The sequence below is a fragment of the Candoia aspera genome, chromosome 2 (genome assembly GCF_035149785.1).
Source record: "Candoia aspera isolate rCanAsp1 chromosome 2, rCanAsp1.hap2, whole genome shotgun sequence".
In the NCBI taxonomy this organism is placed as follows: Eukaryota; Metazoa; Chordata; class Lepidosauria; order Squamata; family Boidae; genus Candoia; species Candoia aspera.
The window spans coordinates 135790399-135812936 of NC_086154.1; the positions used below are offsets into that span (position 1 = coordinate 135790399).

The following is a 22538-nucleotide window of genomic DNA, read 5'->3' on the forward strand; positions in this document are numbered from 1 at the left end:
GGCAAGTTTGATCAACACCCAGCCTTTCATCTTTGAGGCCTTTGCTCAGAAGATCCTGATAACCCTTCTTTAGAACTTCACCTTCAACAAGTCCCAAAACAAACTCTTGCAACAGATTCAGTGCCAAGTATATTTATTAAATAGTCAGGAGAACAGTAGAATATGATCAAATAATGGCAGCTATGTTATCAGTTTCATTCGTTCATATACCTTCTAACATGATCTACGGCACCATTTGTCAACAAAGCCCTTTAATCATTAGAATAAGCCAAATAGGTCTGTCCCTTAAATAAAAGAGTCATTAATTGGATTTTAAAAGAAAAAAAATATGAGGTATTTCTAACTTCAAGGATATTTGGGATTGACTTTAAAATCGTCCTATTCTACGAAGGAAAAAATAGCTTCAAAGCTAAAAAGTAATTAACTTGCAAATTGAGTGATGTGGACTTTGGCTGGGAGTGGTTCATTCATTAGAGACTGGTTCAGCCCCTCTTGAATAATGAGTAGCGCCTACTCTGGAATGCTGTGATTGGATTGTGCATTCCTGTGATTGGCTCTCAGATAACTTTTCTCTTCTGCCCAGTGCTGTGGCACAGCCAGTGCTTGTTCTTGCTTTATTTTAAAAAGAAGCCTGATAAATTGAGCAATCATGATCTCTGAAATCGGGGGGCTATACCTGTTTAAGTGGTCGTTTGGATATTTAGCAATGGGCTGGGTTCACCCATCATGCTAAGCCATAAGATGGCCTGTTTCACATTCAGCACAAAGTGTGAACCCAACCAAAATGCATTATGGCCTACAAAAAAAAATTGGCATGTTATATCCATTTTCCATTAAAAGCCATAGATTTTGTTGCTGTTGTTATGCTTAAAAGCAGGCTTCAAATTATCTAAGGAAGAGAACCCAGAGGTGAAAACATTTGAAAAATGAGAATAGGGCCGTATTTCATTGACCTAAGGGTCTTCTCTCAGTTTGGAACTGTGTTAGAATTGCACCGAAACAGGTTAGCCAATGATGTAGCCTCCTGGAAGACAAGAGGCTGCTAGGACCTTTGCTTGCTAGTTCCTGGCTAGTTCCTTTACAGGCTAGCCACACCCTGGGAAACTTGGTGATCTCATTATATTTAATTTCTGGATTTTGCTTCTGAAACAGCATTTGTAACCGCCACCAACCTCTTTTTTGTCTTGTCTAGTATCACCTGGGACTGACTTCTCATCCTGAACTCTTTCTTCTGCACAATGTTGATGCTGCCTCAATCATGAATAGATGAAATCCTCTGAGCCACCATCAACTGAGCGTAACTTTATTTGAAACACCCTTCTGTGCTGCACAAAACCAAATTTTGATTGGTTCTGAAACGAGTGGGTACAAGTCAAGAATTGTCAATGGAGACTGAGCTTTCCTTTGCAAGCAGCAGCAGCAGGGAAGGGAGTCAGATTGTGAAGAGTCATCTGCTACACTGGAAAACAGACCTCTTTAGAGGTTGTACGTGAAGTCTACTATGAAGGATATTAAAGGACTATTGACAAAGTTATAGCACACCTTGCATCGCGAGTGAGAAAAATGGTTCTGACTAATGGACAGGCACCAGCAAAATGCAGGAGGCAACAGAAGGATGAAGAGCTATGAATGAAATAAGGGTGCTGAACTGGATACCTTTTCCTTTTTTTTGCACAATTTCTCAATTCATTAAGTTACAGGGAAAGTGGCTGGGAGAGAAGTTTTACACTGGAGAGAGTTGCAAATAAAGGGAGAGTTTGGTACCCTCTTCCCACTTTTTCACTCAAAAATCCTAACTGCTTTATGGCTATGAATGAGTACATATTTGTAAGTAAAAATTCTGACAGGGAGACACTTACTTGATGCAAAATGCCATTAATCTGCTTTAGAGGGATTCACAATTCTCTCCCATCCTTCAATTTCTGGAATACTGATGGGACGGTGTTCTAGAAATTAAGCAATATCCTGCACTTAATGCAAATGGAAAATTGAAAATAACTTTCTGAAACTCTGAATGGACATAATCCACCAGGGAGAGTATCTGTATGAGCCCTGATTACACACTTCAGTTTTGGATGATGGTATAGAAGACATTGAAATAAAGATGAACGAATAGAAGGTGGAATAAGAGCACACCTCCCCATCCTTGAAGTTTAGACAGAAGAAGTTTTTGATAGATTTCCCAGCTATGTCCCACCCTATTCCAATGCTTGTTCCTAAGTGTTTCATTCCCTCTTTCTTTCATATGGCATAGTCCTGTGCCTTGAATCCATGGAAGGCATGTGCACATACAACCTTTTGGTTCCCTGAAGATGTCTGCTTTCATTTGATCATTGTGCTTTTTTGTTGTTGTTTTTCTTCCATGCAAGCCTAACTCAATCTGGAGCTAGACTAAAAAGCAGAGTATTTGCTTTGGTGTGGTTAGTCTGCAGATTGCTTAGAGTGAAATCATTCTGAATTGTCATTGTTTTCCTAACTAGGCCATTGATCCTTCCCTCCAGAAATGGATGGGAGCTGTATGACCATGGAATCGAAGGGAAAACAGTGATAACCGTACATTTTGACTAAGGACAAATAAACCCAACTGCCATGGTTTTCTCTCAAGAAAGTTGAGTAGTGTGAAGAAGACCATAGAGAAAGGTAAATCCCAAGGAAGTCCTCTGTAGAGCCCTTTCTTAATCTCTGGTGGAAAACTCCAGCCGGGTGATGGCCCCACAACTGTGGCTGTTCCACTAACAATGTAAGGGCATGCCACGTGGGTCAGGAAAGCTTTGGGTTCATTGGTGTCCCCGACCTTCAAAGAAGATGACCACCAAGAAGGAATAGAAGCAATGTATCCAATAGTGGTTCTCCCCCATCCCAACTTCTTGAAGATTACTCAGCCTGGCAACTTTCATTCCTGAGCTTGAGTTAACCATGAGACCCAAAAAAGGTTTGCTCAGAGCTTCTATATCCTGAAGACTCTTGCTCTCATCACTGATTTTAATCTGCTCTGCTCTTTCTGGCTTGTGCTAGCATTCTAGTGATGCCTCAGGTTCTGGATAAAGTGTTTGAAACTGTGATCATTCAAGTACAATGAAAGTTGCAAGCACATTTTTATAGTTGGAGAGGCAGAACTGGGAGGCATTTCTTTGATACAGATTGTGCCCAATCTGGTTTACATAGTCCACCATGGTATCAAGTTAGGAAACAATATAGTCCTAAACAGGTTACTCAGAAATGTTGCCTGAATGTGCATGGGATTGCAACCTGGTACTCTCTAAGCTTTCTTAGAAAGCTTGTTCAATGCAGAATTAAGACTGGAGGAATTCCAGCACAGACTGCCCACTCAGTCCTTGTGGTGCAAGAATATCAGCTTTTTCTTTGAAGTAGCTTTCTAGCCCTTTTGACATGGGATAGCTTTTAAAAAAATTGAAAGCCACATGTGATAAAAGTTTTTTCCTTAATTTGAAATCCCATCCTTTGCATTTGATCTTTCACTTCCCATTTCCTCTCCTTTTCTTTGGTTGTCCATGTTCTTTTCTATTCATACAGCAGCCTCCAAGTCCATAGTCCATTTCCATTTTCCTACAATCCAGTTCCAGAATAAAAAGACAGTTTTTAAGATAGCATGGGGGTTGCTTACTCCACATCAAACAAGTTTCGTGTCTTCTGTCTCACATCTGGAGATAGAAGATATTGTAGCATCTTGCATTGTAAAATGCACAATACTATGATACAAACTGTTCCAACTTGCATTGTTTAATCTGCTGCTTAAGTTTATTACATGTAGGGAAGCTCCTTTTCTGCTTTTGATAATTTGCCTCTTCTTTTACCCAAATAATGTTCATGCTATAAGAGATGGTGATGGTTGTGTAATGCACCAGCTTCTTCATGTACACGTGGCCTACCTCCTCCCACCTCATGCTTCTCCTTAACCATCATTGGTGGCATACCTAGAGTTTAGCATGACCATGTTTATTTGTTGGTTTCAGATTCTGTTGTTAATGAGACTGCCTTGCAGGGATTCAACATTTGCAAATGCACCCTCTATAGTTCAGGCCTTCGAATGCTCTTTAATTTCCAGACCTTTATGAGAGGATATACTTATATGCAAAAATGAAATAGACACACCCAGTGTTGAACTTTGATTTCTGAAATCCCCCCCCCAAAAAATTCAAGTTTCCAATTCTGATGTTCAGAAATAAATATGGCAATATTGGTAGGAAACCAATATTGGTTTCCTACCAATATTCATTGATACAGCAGCTGCTTTAGTTGGCCAAGGTACATCCTGCCTCCATATATTGGAGTTATCTGGATGTGCTCTTTGACTTTGGAAAATCTAATGTTGATACAGCTCTTAAAGTTATGCCAACAACAGACCCCCCTTTTTTAACCACAACAGTGAATTGTCCTTTTACAAACAGCCTGTGTGTGCAATTTGGGGCACATTTGTCTTGTTCAGCAATAAAATGGGACTGACTTGGTTCTTGCAAGGTTATTGCCAAGACTTTGCTTTCTGCCTCAGACTGAAGAGCATAAGTGCATTAAAAATCACATGATATTCACATGCTGAAACGGTTCTGAGTTTCTCACTAGACCTGGATGCACCAGGTATGTTTGAACTCAATATGTTGGTGCTACCAGAACAATCGCATAGCAGTGAAAATGATTCAAGATGCTCTAAATATTTGTAACTGGGCAATAAAAAACTTCAGCTTGTTAAAAAAAAATTAAAGTTTGATGTTACAAAACCCATTCTCCTTTCTGCTATTTTTGTTTGACATTTGGTACAAATTTATTTGAAATGTATGGGTCAGTCTTTTTTGTTTATCTAAATGAAAGTCCAGATCTTCAAATAAATATCAACTACCTATTCCTCCTTCTGGAGTCTCATATTATACCAAGCGTCCTTCGTTACAATTCTTTGCGTTCTGTGATGTTAAAAAATACAATAATAATAATGAAAAAGACAGAACTGTTTTAAGTAATTGGAGACATCAGAACTTGGTTGCTCTCCCCCTCCCCCCCTTTTTATCAGAATGGTATGGTAAAAACTCTGTTGGGTGGATGAGAGGAAGAACAGTGAAGCTACAGAGGAACTACTCTGGCGATAGATGATTAGGGATAAATGGAAGCTGCTGAGTACATTTAAAGTAGCTACCGTACGCTTTGAAAGAAGGAAAAATAGGGAACGTATAGGTGCATATGCTTGAGCGGGTAATGCGGAAAAACCCTTGATGTGCTGCAGAATCTTCCTGCTAATGATGAAACTGTTCCCATTCTAGGGCACAGCAGTTACCAGCAGTGGTGTCTGCACAAAAGACGACAGTTGGGGGATCATGACTGAAGCCCTGCCTGTTTTGTTACGTCCGTGCATGTGCAAAGGGGATGGGGCTTCAGTTGTGATGTTGTGGCTGGCATCTTCCCTGTTTTGACCCCCTTGGTGGAGGCTTCCAGCTACCTGTATCTGTTCTCTGACTTTATTTACTTAAACACCCTTTCACGTTACAACCAAGATAATCTGGGAGTTGACTTTGTGCACACAATCCACAAGACCCTGGAGCCAGGCCTGGCTTCTTGATGTGTGCAGTATATGACTAACACAGCAGTTAGTCCAGGAGCGAGCAGCTTGCAGCCTGCGTGCTGGTCCCCAGCTCCTTTCTGCCTTCTCCAGAGCCCCCTATCATGCTACGTATTGGCTGCAAAATCGCCCCTTAAAATATGCCAGTAAAATAGATGCCTTAACCTTCCAGTAATCTTAATGCATCTATGTTGTAAAAGCTTCCACTTAACCCACCAAAGTAAAAATTGGGCTGAACACCTCACCGCTATGCCTTGGTGGAAGTCAGAAGCTGAAAAAGAAAGTTGAAAAAAAAAGCAGCACATGGATGAAAAATGTTGCGTGCAAATGAGTTGACCCTAAAAAGCATGAATGGACTCAATTGGGTTTTGAATACTAGACGAACAGTTTTAACAGTGCAATCAAATGTCTATCGATCTACTCAGAAGAAAGTCTCCTAGGCTTTATTGTAGCTTGCTCCAAATGAAAAGGCAGGAGGCTGTAGTCTAACTCTGTGACAAAACATGCGCATGGCACACAGGCGGTCCTGAATTCAGTCCCTGAACGCTCAGAAAAGGACTTAGGAGAGAATTATCCTAAGGGGTAAGGACTGAAGCTGGCAAGGCAGGAACCAATGGTTCTCTGGCTGGACAAAATTGTTATATAAACATGGAATGGATATTTCCAACTCTTAAGACAGAAAATAATAGCTCAAAGTCCATTGATTCAAAAAGATGGGAGGGAAAGGCCGATGATTTAAACACGGGCTGACAAAAATATATAGCCTTGATTCTTGTGTTCTGCAGCAGACATTTCTTCTGTGTATGTAATTTCTTTCCCGTCTGCTATAAAGCAACTTATCTAGCCATGTCAGATCTGTGAAACTGTTAGCTAGTTACTAAATGCAGGGTTGAGCTTCCAGAGAAGCCAAATGTATTGCTATTACCTTTAATATAAACTCTGACAGTTGGTAGAAATTTTGAAAGGTAGTAGCCAGGACTGTACAAACCAGCGATCAGCTTCATCGAGTCATGTGTTCATCAGGTTAATACTCCATTACTTTCATACTGAAGTCAACCCCATGAGCTATGAGAACTTTATTCCCAACACAGAGCCCATAACCCATGGAGATATCACTCCTGCATAGCTCAGCTATTTTAAAAAATAATAGGGCAAACCAAAATCCAAATGGCATGCTTGGCACACATTCATTAAATATTTTTTCATTAAATATTTTTATTTAATTTTTATCCTGCCTTTATTATTTTTTTAAATAACTCAAGGCAGCGAACATACCTAGAACATACCTAGTACTCCTCCCTCCTCCTATTTTCCCCACTACAACAACAACCCTGTGAGGTGAGCTGGGCTGAGAGAGAGTGACTGGCCCAAGGTCACCCAGCCGGCTTTCGTGCCTCAGGCGGGACTAGGACTCTCAAATATATATCGGTACATGTATGTTTGCATGTGTATATACACACATGCACATATTATAAAATAAAACTGAATCACACGCTTTGTCATTCATCTTTGCTTTTTTTTGGCTCCTGGTTGTCTGAGCTTTTGATGTAATCTGCATACATAGAATATACAGTAGAACACCTAAGAAAAGAAAGCAGAGGTGGTCACTATCAGAGAGTACTTCCAATGACATTCAGCCATTACACTTAATATAATTCTATGTAACATCTGTCTGTCTGTCTATCAATTATCTATCATTATAGCTGTAAATATTCTTTTTTGGGCTGAGGATCACACTTGGCCTTAAGCGGAAGTTGTACTCCTAAAACTGAGGAAAGACCAGGAGGAAAATGTGAGTGGCTAAGATTAAAATTAAAGTTAGTTTTATATGTAATTAATTAAATAATATGACTATTCCCCTCAATTTATTATTTTTTTCATCCCCTTGACACATTAAAATTATAACTGAATAAATTTAGCGGGCTCTGGGAGCTGTACCTCAGGTTTATGGGGAATTGCAGTTTTACACTTTAGCACAATAAATTGAACTGTTGCCCTCAGATGTCTGAACAATGAAAACTAGGATATTGATTAAAAAGTACAATAACACACTTACTCCCCTACATATAGAAAGAAGTTACAAGAACCTTGGGATTGGGGTGGGTACTTAAAAGCAGTATTTTTAAAAGGTCACGGTAACTATTTATTTATTTATTTATTTACTTACTTACTTACTTACTTACTTACTTATTATCCTGCATTTATTATTTTTATAAATAACTCAAGGCTGCGAACATACCTATTACTCCCTCCTCCTATTTTCCCCACAACCACCACCCTGTGAGGTGAGCTGGGCTGAGAGGGAGCGACTGGTCCAAGGTCACCCAGCCGGCTTTCATGCCTAAAGCGGGACTAGAACTCTCAGTCTCCTGGTTTCTAGCCCATTGACTTAACCACTAGATACCTTACCTGTTGTCACGGCACTTACAACAAAACCTTGTGCTGCCATTCTCATATGGATGAGGTAGATGGACATATTTTTGGCTTCCTCTGTGTTTCAGCTTTGAAAGACCATAACCCATTATAACAAAATAGCCTTCCAGGCCTTTTAAAAAAAATTATATTTATTAAGAAGTTTACATGAAGTAAAAGACAAATTTAAAGAAAAAGAAAAGAAAAAAGAAGAAAAAGGTGCAATAAAAAAAAGAAACTAAAGTTATGAAATATAATGACTTCTGACCTTCTCTTCAACAGATATAGTCTTATAATCTTCCCTCCCTCTTAGATACTATACATAACCCTTCACCCCCTCACTCAGTCCACATCTTTTTTAATCCTCAAATCCATAAATCATCATTTTTTTTCTCCAGCAAAAAGTCCATATAAGGTTTTCAGTCTTTCAGAAAAGTTTTTGTTGTCTTTTCTCTGACCAAACAGGTCAGCCTTGCCATGTCAGCAAATTCTGACATTTCCACAGTCCATTCCACTACTGTGGGAATTTCATTATTCTTCCATCATTGAGAATACAATAATCTTGCTGCAGTTACCATATACAAAATCAATCTGCCATGAGTCTTTTCTAATTCACCCAGTCTTGTACATTAAAGAGAGGTAGGGAATATACAAGATTCCTGCTGAACCAGGTCAAGGTTCCATGTTGGCCAACATTCTGTTCCTAACAGTGGTCAGCCATAAAGTTAAGAGGGGAAGTAATAAGGAGCACCTCAAGGCAGCAGCTTCCCATACCAAATTGTCCTTCCACCAGCAGCTACTTTCCAGATACCTGCTACCTCCAAACGTTAAACTCCTACTTCACATTCAGGGCTGACAGCTGTGGACAGCCTGGGCAGGCTCTGGGTTCCCTCCAATTAAACAATGCTGTCAAAGGGACCCAGAGATGTGTGTACGCTGTTGCAGCGCCTACCCTAAGGAATATTGTACCCTCTGAGATTCAGATGGCCCCAATTTTGGCAGCCTTTTGTCAGGTACTGAAAACCTGGCTCTTCTCCTGAGCACTGGGCCTCTGTCCTGGATGAGCCTCTTTTGTTGGGGCAACTGTTGCCTGTTGAGCTTTGCTCTGTGGGTGCATGTTTGTTTTTACCATTATGCTTACTGTAGTGCCAGTTGCATGTCGATCCATAGCCATTCCCTCCCCCCCTCCCTCTTCGCCTTATCTTCCTTTACAGCCATCTCAATCCGTGGCTGTGGGCATCTTTTATAACATGTTATGTTTGAATGATTTAGGTGCATATTTCTTTCTGTGATGGACTCCTGTAGAATGCAAGAAAGAAGATGGTTCCACCCTTCTTTTTATCAATGGATAGCTGTCTCACTTCCTTGAGTTCTCAGGAACTAGTAGCTCTGCATATACCTTGCAGCACAGCCTCTGCTTTCTGCCGTTGCTACCTAGTGGGCTGTGCTGAACAGCTGGTATACTGGGGATCCTGACTTGCAATATGGGTGCAATTTGCTGGCTCTAGATTCTTTCTAGTTTTCATGTATGAAATAAGTAACACTAGCAACTGAGTTTCAGGTCATCGGTAGTGTCTTGAGCATAATCCCACTGAATTCACTGGGACATACTTCTGAGTGGTCACAATGACTGCAGCATTAAGTTTGTTTTTTCTCAACTACTGGGGAAGGGCTGAAATGGTATTCCATGTTGATGAGAAAAAGGCACTTGGGCAATTTTGGAAAACAACACAATATAACAAGTACCAAATTACTTCTGTTACTTTGAAATAGAAAGCTAAACTGCAGGTGACAAAAAAATCTATTGATTTTTTAAAATAACCTGAAGTAAAAGGGCTTGAATGGCACCATTCTGAAATCAAATGTTTTTAAAGCAGCCATTTGTAATCACCAACTCCTTTAGTGTCCATTCTCCATAATGGATAAAGAAAATCAGTCCTGCCCTCCCAATATTGTTCTGAAGTGACACCCAGATGTGCTAAGCTTGAACAGTTTGCTCTTAGAAGAGTAATCAGTAAAAAGCATTAGATTTGCTTTTTGTTTCTTCACATGTCATTGGACATGTAAATTCAATCTAATGACTTCCCTCCTTTTTTTTTATACTTTCAACTGCAAGCATAATCTAAGGAAGAAAGCAATGTCTTTGCAGGCAGCTTAATTGGCAATAGTGCATACAAATTAGCTGGTGGTGTTCATGGCCCCTCTCTCTATAAATCACTTTCGTTCCTGGAAAGGATCCTGTTCTATATTGGGAAGGAAGACAAAGGAATGATGAAGGGTACTGTAATGGAATGTGAGAATGACCTTGGAAGACGGGATGGGGGGCACGCAGGGGAACAGATGCCGCCTAGGGAGCAATCAGATAAAAGGGGAACAGATGCCACCTAGGGAGCAATCAGATAAAAGGAGGAGGAGCCCACAACTGAGTAATGGGTAGAGAAAGAAACTTAGGAAGGACCCATCCTAATTTGGCAGGCAGTAAATAGGGATGGTGGGAGATTTGTTCTTTCAGACTTGCAAGATTCTCTTAAGGTCACCTAACAATAAAATAGAAGTAGCTCATCTGGTTGTGTTTCCTGTCTGGTCTACCTGGGAGGGCTGACAGATGCCTTTCACAGCTTTGGATGTCTTGATGTGAGCCATTCTTTTCCCTGTCCAATTTTTCCTTTCACGTTAAGGGAAAATATCCCTCATGATTATATTTATATTTATTCATTTCTGTTTAAAATATGCCCTTTCTAAAAGGGTAGTTTATGTTATAAGCATGTGTGACACAGGAAACATCCAACACTGATCATGCAGCAATGTTCAGTTTCTACTTTCCGAGGGCCACTCTGCTCTCCAAGGAGCTCCATCTGACTCCCCAGAGGAGTGCAATTTAGCACCACCTACAGTTGAGGGTTAAGAGCCAATACATTGTTGTGGTTAAGGCACCAGGCTAGAAAGTCAGAGACTGTTCTAGTTCTAGTCCCGCCTTGGGCACAAAGCCAGCTGGGTGACCTTGGGCCAGTCTCTCTCTCTCAGCCCTAGGAAGGAGGCAATGGCAAACCACTTCTGAAATCTTGCCAAGAAAACTGCAGGGACTTGTCCAGACAGTCTCCAAGAATCAGACATGATTGAACGGATTAAAAAACAACAACAACAGTTAAGGACTTCCCAGCTAGGAGGTTACTGAGGGAGCCAACAGATTATCCAGAGAGGAACAAATTGGAATTGGATCCTGCATTTTCTGAATCTCTCTGCCTTTACCTGTTTTACTGCTTGCCTTAAAATAATTAAGAGAGAAATTCATCCCTCCTAATTAGACTGCCCTACTTTTCAGACATTTGGGGAAAAAATCCTGTCTTCCTAATCAATCAATCAGGTACAACTTGGTCTTTTATTTCATGTTTCTTATTTCTAGATCTAAATCTTTATGCTTCTGTGTCCAGTTAAGACAATAAAATACCTGATCATCATATGAAGACCCAATTACACATTAGTTGTTTTCATACCACTCACCAAGCCATCGTGAAGTTTGTTTTATCTTGGCTTAATGTATAAACCCAGTCATTTAGCTTGTTCAATAACACTTTGTTTTAAAACTATAGCTTACTGGAAGGTATGACCCAAGCTATTATGTTGAATATGATTAAACCTAATCTAGGTTTCATTTCTGATACCCACCCCCAAATCTCTCTCTTTCTCTCTCTCTCTCTCTCACACACACACAAATTGAGAAAGAAGGAGACCCTTACTGGCACCAACACAATACCATGAAAATACCTATACAGTGAAGTTCACCCATGGCTCTTGCTAGAAAGAAAAGAAAGCAAAACTTCTTTTAACCACTCCATGATTAAAATCCATTAGGGGCATCAGAGTTCAGAAGTATTTGTTTCAGAAGCTGGATTCTACCATCTGCTTGTCAACATTTAACTATGAAAATCTGAAGTGAGCTCTAGACTCCATGTTGTCTTTATATAGTTTTTGTCATTGTTGTTGCACTGCTTTTTCTTTTTTTCTTTTTTCTCTTGTTTTTGTGACTTCTTTTTCTCTTTGTTCCATTTTATTAAATAAAGCAAAAAAAAAAAAAGACTCCAAATCCCCTGTTTTTTTAAATGGCTTTAGCAGACATCTGAAATCCCAGATCAAACCAGAAACCATTCCTGCATAAACTCCATCCGCAGTGAATATTACTCTGGAGCCCAGGTTTAATTTATTGCAAGTACCATCAGGAAATGGAAGTCAGGGCTGCGATTTCCAAATATTTTGCTAACCCCAAATCATTGAACCTTGTCAGTATAAAGTTGGGGGGAAAGAGGATGCACTCAAATGTCATAACTGCAAATGCATCTTATTTCTTTAAAGAAAAAAAGAAAATACAAAATCCTGACTTTGAGCCCCAAAACCACAAGACTAGGCATGCAATGTTTGTGACTGTAAATATATGGTGCTTTGTGCATTAATTTAGAGATGGATCAAGTAAGTTCATGTATGAACACATCCATACTGGAAAAAGCTAAAAAATAAAACAGAAAGACAACACAATCAGGCATCATTCATCTAGAATTATGCCATTAATTTTTGTGACTGGACTAATTGTCTCCACAGTGCTAGGCATGCTGCTAACATGGTTTCAGACCAAGCTCCAAAGCCCAGGCCTGCTGACTGATTGATCACATTTCTTTTTCGTCCCTCTTCTAAGTGAAGCCATTAGTGGACAGCTAGGACCACTGAATGGAGCAGAGTTTAACACAGTGAAAGATGTGCACAGAAAAAGAATATTATCTAAAATAGCATTAATGAGCACATTAGAGAAATATAGGTTACTGATCTTATACTCAAAAGTAAGTAAAAGGAGTCTTACTGATTTACTTGGTCCAGTTACATCCATTCAAAAGAAAAATGATGATTCTTTCTTTCCCTAAACTGAATTGACCCTTAGCCCTCATTGCTACTGAAGGCTGCATGGAGAGAGGGGGAACCTCCTGAATTCTAGGTCCACCACATGGCCCAAGAGAGATGGAGGGAGCTGCAGCCGCATGCTCCCTTCCAGGATGGTGAAGGAGGAGGAAGAAGAGAGACTAAGGAATGCGGGAGGGACAACAAACAGCTTCCTCTGGAAGCACATAGCGAATTTGCATCCTAGAGCAAACTCATCCGCATGCTAATGAGGCATGCTGATTCTCTGGGTCCTCCAACACTAAGAAATTCAAGACAGTATGCATGAGGATGAGTCTTATTTCCCTCTGATCATAGCTCAGTGAAGCAGAGGCAGGTGAAATATTGTCATGATCACCGTTGCGATGCTTGTGACATCGCAATGGCTCGCATGACAATGCAGGGAAATGGGTACCGGGCGGATTAAGGGAAAAGGCAACTAGCTAACAAAAGAGAGCAACAGGTGCTGGCAACAAAGTATCAACTCTAGCCAGAGGGGCGGAAGAGAGAGATACAATGTTGCAAAGAAGGTAATTGACAAGACCAGACCATGAGGCGCGCCTGAGCTGTCAAAGAGATTACGAACCTGATCGCCTGGCAATGAACCATCACCAGCCAGGGAAGCAATTAAGGAAACGCCCAGAGCACAGGAGGGGCTCCACGACCCCTCACCTACCGGCAACGGAACCGACGGGGCTCGGGGCGCACCCGAAGTAAGAAGAGGTGGAGCGCTGACTGGCGCAGGCTATTTAAATCCCGTTCCGGCGCGCTCCACTCACTCTCAGCTTTTCTTAAAGGGCACGCATACTGTTACTCAAATAAAACCAGAACCTAAGCCTACACTAGCGTCTGCGTTTTTACTGGGTAGCAGGCAGAGCCTGACATAAAGCTGAGAGTCACCAAACCAAAGTCGCCAAGCTCCACCGGACGAAAATTTTCTGCGGGAGAGATCAACTGGTGAAAACGGAACCGGGGACAGCAATGGAGCCAGCACTTCGCACCAGAGGCGTGAAGGACGGCCTGCAAGAAGCAGAGGCAACCCGACAGCTGCTGGAGGCAGCGCACCCGGAATGGGACCCGGACACCCTCCCTGCCCACACCGCACCCCAGTTCCAGACCTGGAGCTCCAACCCAGACGGGAGAGCCCCAACAGAAGATGAAGTCGGGGACCAGCAACTCCTCACATGGGCCGGTGGAGCAGGACCTTGGACGGGAACACCCTACTCCACCTGGAGGCTCCGCTACCCCCAAACGCCCAAGCAGGAAGGCGCAAGACTACAGACCGGACAGCATCTGGCAGCACCAACGTCGGACGACCAGGACATGCCAGACAGGGTCACGGCCCTGGAAGCCAGGGTACGATACCTTGAACATCTGCTCCTGTCCCCGACATCGGCAGACCGGAGCACGCCAGACAAGGACACAGCCCTGGAAGCCAAGGTACGAGACCTGGAACATATGCTCCAGTCCCTGGCAATGATCGTAGGCGAGCACTCCAAGACTGAGGTGGCACAGGGGGCAAGAGGGATCGGGGCACCATACCCACCCCGCCAACAACCCTGAGCGGAAGGGGCCAAGCACGAGACTCTGTCGCAGGGCTTCGTGGCCCCGGCCAGTGGGAGCCATCCCTCACCACCCACAGGTAGGGGTCCTGCAAATTGGGAGGTTCGCCAAAGACTTCCCCGTACAATTTGACGGAAACCCTACGAAACCGTCCTTCTTCCTAACAAATGCGAGGGACTACATGGCCCAATACAGCCATTGCTTCAGCACAGAAGCTGCAAAAATCTTGGCAGTGGCCACCAAGCTCCAAGATAGGGCCACGGACTGGTACGTACAGATGTCCAAGTCCGGAGCCCCAGCCTTGGCCAATTTCCACGACTTCCTAGCCGAGCTGAAGCATTACTTTGAGGACCCCCTGGCGAAGGAAAGGGCCAAGTGCACACTTCAAGTGCTGCGCCAGGGAAGAAAAATGGTGGCCGACTACGCCCTTGAGTTCAGCGTCCTCACAGGCAAAATCACGGAATGGTCTGAGGCTCTACAGGGACGACCCAGCCTCCCTTCACGGGTGGATTTGCCTAGCCGGGAAAGCGGAGCACGCTCAGCGCACGTTCTTGCTCGCAACCGCAGAGGACAAAATCCCTCTCAGCACCAGAGGACCAGTCCCACAGTCGGACCCGACCTGGCACGCAGACCAACAATGGAGGCTTGCCCATGGGCAGTGTACCAGGTGTGGGAAGACGGGCCATCGAGTGGCGGACTGTTACAAAAACAGGACAACGGATCGCCCGCCCAGACCCACACCGAAGACGCCGCACAAGCCATCCAACCCCCCCAGATGCCTGACAGGAGCGTTAGCAACCCCGGACGCGGACGCCTACCTCGCAGGGGACGCAATCAACACCCAAGAACAGCCGGCGGAAAACGCTCCCCACCTGCTCTAAGCAGCGCCGCTGGGCAGGTGGTGAAGAAGGGGTGCAACAACCCCAGGGTGAGTGACGATTGCTCCATCCTGGCAGGGACAATTAAACTCTCTTATGGCCCTAGAGCCATTACGGGCGAAGCTCTGGTGGATTCTGGGTGCTCCAGAAATCTGATCCACCTGGACATTGTCACCGCACTAAAACTGCCCTGTTCCCCCCTCCCTAAAACGCTGGTGTTCCAACAACTAGATGGCTCTACAGCGGGGGTGGGGGGGACCGGCCACCCAGAGGACCGGAATGGTCACCCTGGCAATGGGCACCCACAAGGAATCCATAGACTTTGTGGAAACCCAGATAGGGAAACCCATAGTAGTGCTGGGGATCCCCGGCTAGCACGCAACAACCCACACATAGACTGGAGGACATGCTCCATCAAGTTCAAAGATGGGGTCTACCAGGCACCAACACCGGACAAACCATCTGCTCCGACAGTGGGGAGGGCAGAAGTCGTCGACCATACCCACGACACCCCCCCCCCCCCAGAAGGACTGCCGGAGCAATATGCAGACTTTGCAGATGTCTTTGGAGAAGAGGAGGCAGACCAATTACTCCCCCACTGCAAGACGGACTGCACAATTGAACTGCTCCCAGATGTCCCATTACCCAAGCCCAAGATCTACCCCATGACCCAGAGAGAATTAGCGGCGCTGCGGGAATTCTTGGATAAAAACCTCTCCAGGGGCTTCATAGAACCAGCGAACTCACCGGTTGGACCACCCATCCTATTTCGGGAAAAGAAGGATGGCACCCTGAGACTATGCACCGATTACCGCGGATTAAATTCTGCTTCCCTATCCAACAAATACCCCCTACACCTCGTAAAGGACATGCTAGCACACCTGTCAAAGGGAAGGGTGTTTTCCAAACTTGACCTCCGCGAGGTGTATTACAGAATCCGCATCAGGGAGGGGGACGAGTGGAAAACGGCATTCAACTGCCCCTTGGGCTCCTTCCAATACAAGGTACTGCCATTTGGTCTTGTGGGGGCCCGGGGGTCTTCATGCAACTCATCAACAAGGTACTGCATGAACACCTATTCAAAGGCGTACTGGTTTACCTGGATGATGTTCTCATCTACACGAGGACGCAGAGGGAACATGAGAGGTTAGTGAGGCAAGTCCTCACTAAGCTCCGGAAAGCCAAACTCTACGCTAAGCTGTCCAAGTGCGAATTCCACAAGTCGCACTTGGACTACCTAGGGTACAGAATCTCTGACAAAGGCATAGAGATGGACCCCGCGAAGGTTCAGGCAGTCTTGAGCTGGGAATGCCCACGCACCAGGCACCAGCTTCAAAGCTTCCTCGGGTTCGCGAATTTCTATAGATCCTTCGCGAGGGGGTTCGCGGAAATCGCCCTACCCTTAACCGATTTGCTCAAGACCAAAGGCGTCGGGGAGACGCGCAAGGTAAAAAACCCAGGGGCCGTACTTAATTGGACTCCTGCCTGTCAAACCGCGTTTGACAGGCTAAAAGTGCTGTTCACAGCGGAGCCCATTCTAGCTCACCCGGACCCCGAACAGCCTTTTGTGGTGCAGGTGGACGCCTCTGACTTCTCAATAGGCGCCATCCTGCTGCAGAAGGATTCCGCTGGAATCCTGAAGCCATGCGCCTATCTCTCGAGGAAATTCTCGGAGACAGAGAGGCGCTGGCACGTGTGGGAAAAGGAAGCATTTGCGGTTAAAGCAGCGCTGGAGGCTTGGCGTCACCTTTTGGAAGGGACAACTTGCCCGTTTGAGGTCTGGACAGACCACCGCAACCTCAAGGCGCTCCGTACGCCCCGGCGCCTCAGTCCCAAGCAAATACGCTGGGCTCAGTTCTTCAGCCAGTTCAACTTCCAGCTGAAGTTCATACCAGGCAAAAAGAACTCCCTGGCAGACGCACTCTCCCGACTGCCTCAGGATGCGGAGCCTATCTCCGACATCGTAGGGACGGTGCTTTCCGATTCCCAGCTGGGTATGGTGGTGGTCACCCGGGGTCGCGCTCGGGGACAGCCTGCCCCCCCTTGCAAACAACTACGATGCAACCCGCCCCTAGACGCAGGCAACCTCAAATGCCAGGTGGGCTACGGGCAGATTTTACAACGGCATTAAAATCTGACCCCTGGCTCCTCGCCAACCCCAACAAGGTCACTATGGACCAGGACCTCACATGGGCAGAGGGAAGGTTATATGTACCCAACTCACAACGGCAGGCGATCCTCAACAGATCGCATGACAGCAAACAGGCTGGTCACTTCGGGTTCTTGAAAACCCTACACCTGACTCGGAGACAGTTTTGGTGGCCCTCGCTGAGGAAGGACGTCAAGACGTATGTGGCGTCCTGCCCAGTGTGCGCTATGGCCAAGCGACCGGCTGGCAAACCCCAGGGGCTGCTGCAACCCGTGGCTGAACCCTCCCACCCTTGGGATGAAATTTCAATGGACTTCATAGTCGACTTACCGCCCAGCCAAAAGAAAACGGTCATTTGGGTGGTAAAAGACTACTTTTCAAAACAAGCGCAGTTTATCCCCTGCGCCTCGATCCCGTCAGCACAACAGCTGGCGAAACTGTTCCTAGTCCACATGTACCGCCTACACAGCTGCCCCTCCCACTTGGTGACCGATAGGGGCACACAATTTACCTCGAGGTTTTGGCGGGCTTTTTTGAAACTGATAGGTACCCAGCAAGCCCTGTCAACCTCCTGGCATCCCCAGACGGATGGATCCACAGAGATCCTTAATGCCACACTGGAGCAATTCCTCCGCTCCTACATAAACTATCACCAAGACGACTGGGTGGACCTCCTCCCGTTTGCAGAGGTCGCATATAACAACGCGATACACCAAAGCACGGGAAAAAACCCCTTTGGGGTAGTGTCGGGTCAGGAGTTCGTCCCCATCCCTGAACTACCTCAGCCTCCGTCCCCAACAGTGGCCGCCTGTGATTGGGGTGAGAAACTCACAGATTTCTGGCCAGTCATCAAGGACACGCTTAAAGAGGCACAAACGGCGTACAAATTACAAGCGGACAAACACCGGCGCCAGCAACCAACATTTCAGGTGGGGGACATGGTCTATCTATCCACCAGATTCATAAAATTGCCGCAACCGTCGAAGAAGCTGGCCCCCAACTTTATTGGTCCATTCCAGGTGACACAAATCGTGAACCCAGTCACGGTGCGCTTGGACCTGCCCCATAATTTAAAGAGACTGCACCCGGTATTTCACTGCAGCTTACTCAAGCCAGCAAGTGATCCCTCCCGGTGGCACCCACGCACGCCCCCCCCCTCCACCAGTGATGATAGACAGGCAGCAACACTTTGCAGTGAAGGAGGTACTTGACTCCTGCAAGTGGCGGGGCTCCCTCCAATACCTCGTAAAGTGGAAACACTTTCCACACCCTGAGTGGGTCGCTGCCCGTGACGTCCAGGCCCCCGACCTGATCCACACCTTCCATACCGCCTACCCCTCAAAACCCGCGGCCTAACCTTCTCAAAGGGGGGCAGTATGTCATGATCACTGTTGTGATGCTTGTGACATCGCAACGGCTCGCATGACAATGCAGGGAAATGGGTACCGGGCGGATTAAGGGAAAAGGCAACTAGCTAACAAAAGAGAGCAACAGGTGCTGGCAACAAAGTATCAACTCTAGCCAGAGGCACGGGAGAGAGAGATACAATGTTGCAAAGAAGGTAATTGACAAGACCAGACCACGAGGCGCGCCTGAGCTGTCAAAGAGATTACGAACCTGATCGCCCGGCAATGAACCATCACCGGCCAGGGAAGCAATTAAGGAAACGCCCGGAGCACAGGAGGGGCTCCACGACCCCTCACCTACCGGCAACGGAACCGACGGGGCTCGGGGCGCACCCGAAGTAAGAAGAGGTGGAGCGCTGACCAGCGCGGGCTATTTAAATCCCGTTCCAGCGCACTCCACTCACTCTCAGCTTTTCTTAAAGGGCACACATACTGTTACTCAAATAAAACCAGAACCTAAACCTACACTAGCGTCTGCGTTTTTACTGGGTAGCAGGCAGAGCCTGACAAATATTCTGATTTTTTTTCCAGCTTTTGTGAAGACGATTTAGGTTCAAGGTCTCATTAGGCATTGTAATTTCTTCATCTGTTCTGAGAATTCTCTCTTTGGTACTGATCCCAAAATCATACCTCTGCTTCCTCTCCCACTGGGAGTATATGTGACTAGCCAAAAATAAGAGAAATAAAAGCCCTATTTCCCATGAAAATCCAACCTATTGGAACAGAAGAAGGCACCAGACTGCCTTCTCGACCAGTGTTTTTCAACCTTGGCAGCTTGAAGATGTGTGGACTTCAACTCCCAGAATCCCCCAGCCAGCATTCAATTCTGGGAGTTGAAGTCCACACATCTCCAAGTTGCCAAGGTTGAGAAACACTGCTCTAGATGTTTGCACAGCAAAGGATAGCTTGAATCCATTTGAATGATTTCCTCTGCTTTTCTGCTACTATGCTCCATTTTCTGTAGCTTAAGTAAGGGTTCAACTCACCTAAGGGGACAAAGGGAACCTCCTGGATTTTTCTAGAGAATTTAGATGTGTGACTGTCATCATCACTGGTTGTCCATTCATCCAGTAATGCCTCATTAAAAGGCTCACATCTGAAAGGAAAAAAGAGAAGAACATTAGCTGCCTTGAAACATGGAATCATAGAGTTGGAAAGCTCTATCTAGGTTCCTGTGTCCATCCCTCTTCTCAGTGCAGGAATACCATGAAAATCAAGCTCAGGGAACCAGAAAATTGTCTTAATGAAAGTGAAGATTCAGCATTTGGAGGGGAGAAATATAGTAAAATATTCTGGAGTTCTTTTTTATCGATATACTATTAAAACTCTCGCGTTTGATACTTTGTAACTTTTAACTTGGCAAAATGGCGCATCGTATGGCAAATTTTTTTTGAACCACCGTACCTCAAATGGGCTAACTTACAGAATGCATCCAAAATCCAGGATCCATGACTCCTGTGGAATAGAAATTTGGCAAATTTTATAAAACATTTTATGACATGTTATCATGAAACATTTTATGATGTAATACAAAATGTCATAACACATTTCCTGTGGTCAACTCCTGATGTTTGACTGGGCTATACAGTTCAACATTGGCTACTTTCAAGGCAGATACATCTCTGAATGTCTCCCTGAATTTTTAAGAACTTTTCCAGCCCATTAGAAGCTCTGCCATTGTTGAAGGCATTGAGGAATCTGGTAAGGAAATATCTCTGAAATGATGACCCAACAGGTCACAAGTTGTCTAGTTATATATATATTTCCAGACACTTTTTTCCCTCTTCACTTTTATGTCATATTTATGTGATTGAGATTGTGTGGCTAGTCAATATTTGTAATATTAAAGAATTAATTTAATATATATTTTGCTTTGACTACTGTGTCATTATCGGTGTTATATACCTATTTAATGAAGTACAAGCAGAATTAACATCACTTTTGCATTTATTACATCAACAATCTTCTTATTTCATTCAAACCGGATCTAAAATTTTTAAAGCAAAAACTGGTTATCTATGATCATTTGTTGTTTATTCGTTTAGTCGCTTCCGACTCTTCGTGACTTCATGGACCAGCCCACGCCAGAGCTTCCTGTCGGTCGTCAACATCCCCAGCTCCCCCAGGGACGAGTCCGTCACCTCTAGAATATCATCCATCCATCTTGCCCTTGGTCGGCCCCTCTTCCTTTTGCCTTCCACTCTCCCCAGCATCAGCATCTTCTCCAGGGTGTCCTGTCTTCTCATTATGTGGCCAAAGTATTTCAGTTTTGACTTTAATATCATTCCCTCAAGTGAGCAGTCTGGCTTGATTTCCTGGAGGATGGACTGGTTGGATCTTCTTGCAGTCCAAGGCACTCTCAGAATTTTCCTCCAACACCACAGTTCAAAAGCATCGATCTTCCTTCGCTCAGCCTTCCTTATGGTCCAGCTCTCGCAGCCATATGTTACTACAGGGAACACCATTGCTTTAACTATGCGGGCCTTTGTTGTCAGTGTGATGTCTCTGCTCTTAACTATTTTATCGAGATTTGTCATTGCTCTTCTCCCAAGGATTAAGCGTCTTCTGATTTCCTGACTGCAGTCAGCATCTGCAGTAATCTTTGCACCTAGGAATACAAAGTCTTTCACTGCTTCTACATTTTCTCCCTCTATTTGCCAGTTATCAATCAAGCTGGTTGCCATAATCTTGGTTTTTTTGAGGTTTAGCTGCAAGCCAGCTTTTGCACTTTCTTCTTTCACCTTCATCATAAGGCTCCTCAGTTCCTCTTCACTTTCAGCCATCAAAGTGGTATCATCTGCATATCTGAGATTGTTAATGTTTCTTCCAGAGATTTTAACTCCAGCCTTGGATTCCTCAAGACCAGCTTGTCGCATGATGTGTTCTGCATACAAGTTGAATAGGTAGGGTGAGAGTATACAGCCCTGCCGTACTCCTTTCCCAATCTTAAACCAGTCCGTTGTTCCGTGGTCTGTTCTTACTGTTGCTACTTGGTTGTTATACAGATTCTTCAGGAGGCATACAAGATGACTTGGTATCCCCATACCACTAAGAACTTGCCACAATTTGTTATGGTCCACACAGTCAAAGGCTTTAGAATAGTCAATAAAACAGAAATAGATGTTTTTCTGAAACTCCCTGGCTTTTTCCATTATCCAGCGGATATTAGCAATTTGGTCTCTAGTTCCTCTGCCTTTTCTAAACCCAGCCTGTACATCTGGCAATTCTCGCTCCATGAACTGCTGAAGTCTACCTTGCAGGATCTTGAGCATTACCTTACTGGCATGTGAAATGAGTGCCACTGTTCGATAGTTTGAACATTCTTTAGTGTTTCCCTTTTTTGGTATGGGGATATAAGTTGATTTTTTCCAATCTGATGGCCATTCTTGTGTTTTCCAAATTTGCTGGCATATAGCGTGCATTACCTTGACAGCATCATCTTGCAAGATTTTGAACAGTTCAGCTGGGATGCCGTCGTCTCCTGCTGCCTTGTTATTAGCAATGCTTCTTAAGGCCCACTCAACCTCACTCTTCAGGATGTCTGGCTCTAGCTCACTGACCACACCGTCAAAGCTATCCGTGATATTGTTATCCTTCCTATACAGGTCTTCTGTATATTCTTGCCACCTTTTCTTGATCTC

The 22538-nt window shown here is 44.6% G+C and overlaps 1 protein-coding gene across 2 annotated transcripts in view; it reads left to right on the plus strand.

The window, feature by feature from the left end:
* The window catches only part of SLC11A2 (solute carrier family 11 member 2), a 60251-nt gene extending 55511 nt beyond the window's left edge, over positions 1-4740 (plus strand). For both annotated transcript variants that reach the window (XM_063293783.1, XM_063293784.1), the window contains one exon: positions 1193-4740. In XM_063293783.1, the coding sequence (XP_063149853.1) occupies positions 1193-1270 (78 nt within the window). In that variant the 3' untranslated portion in view covers positions 1271-4740. The remainder of the gene's footprint in view (positions 1-1192) is intronic.
* The last annotated feature ends 17798 nt before the right edge of the window (positions 4741-22538 follow it).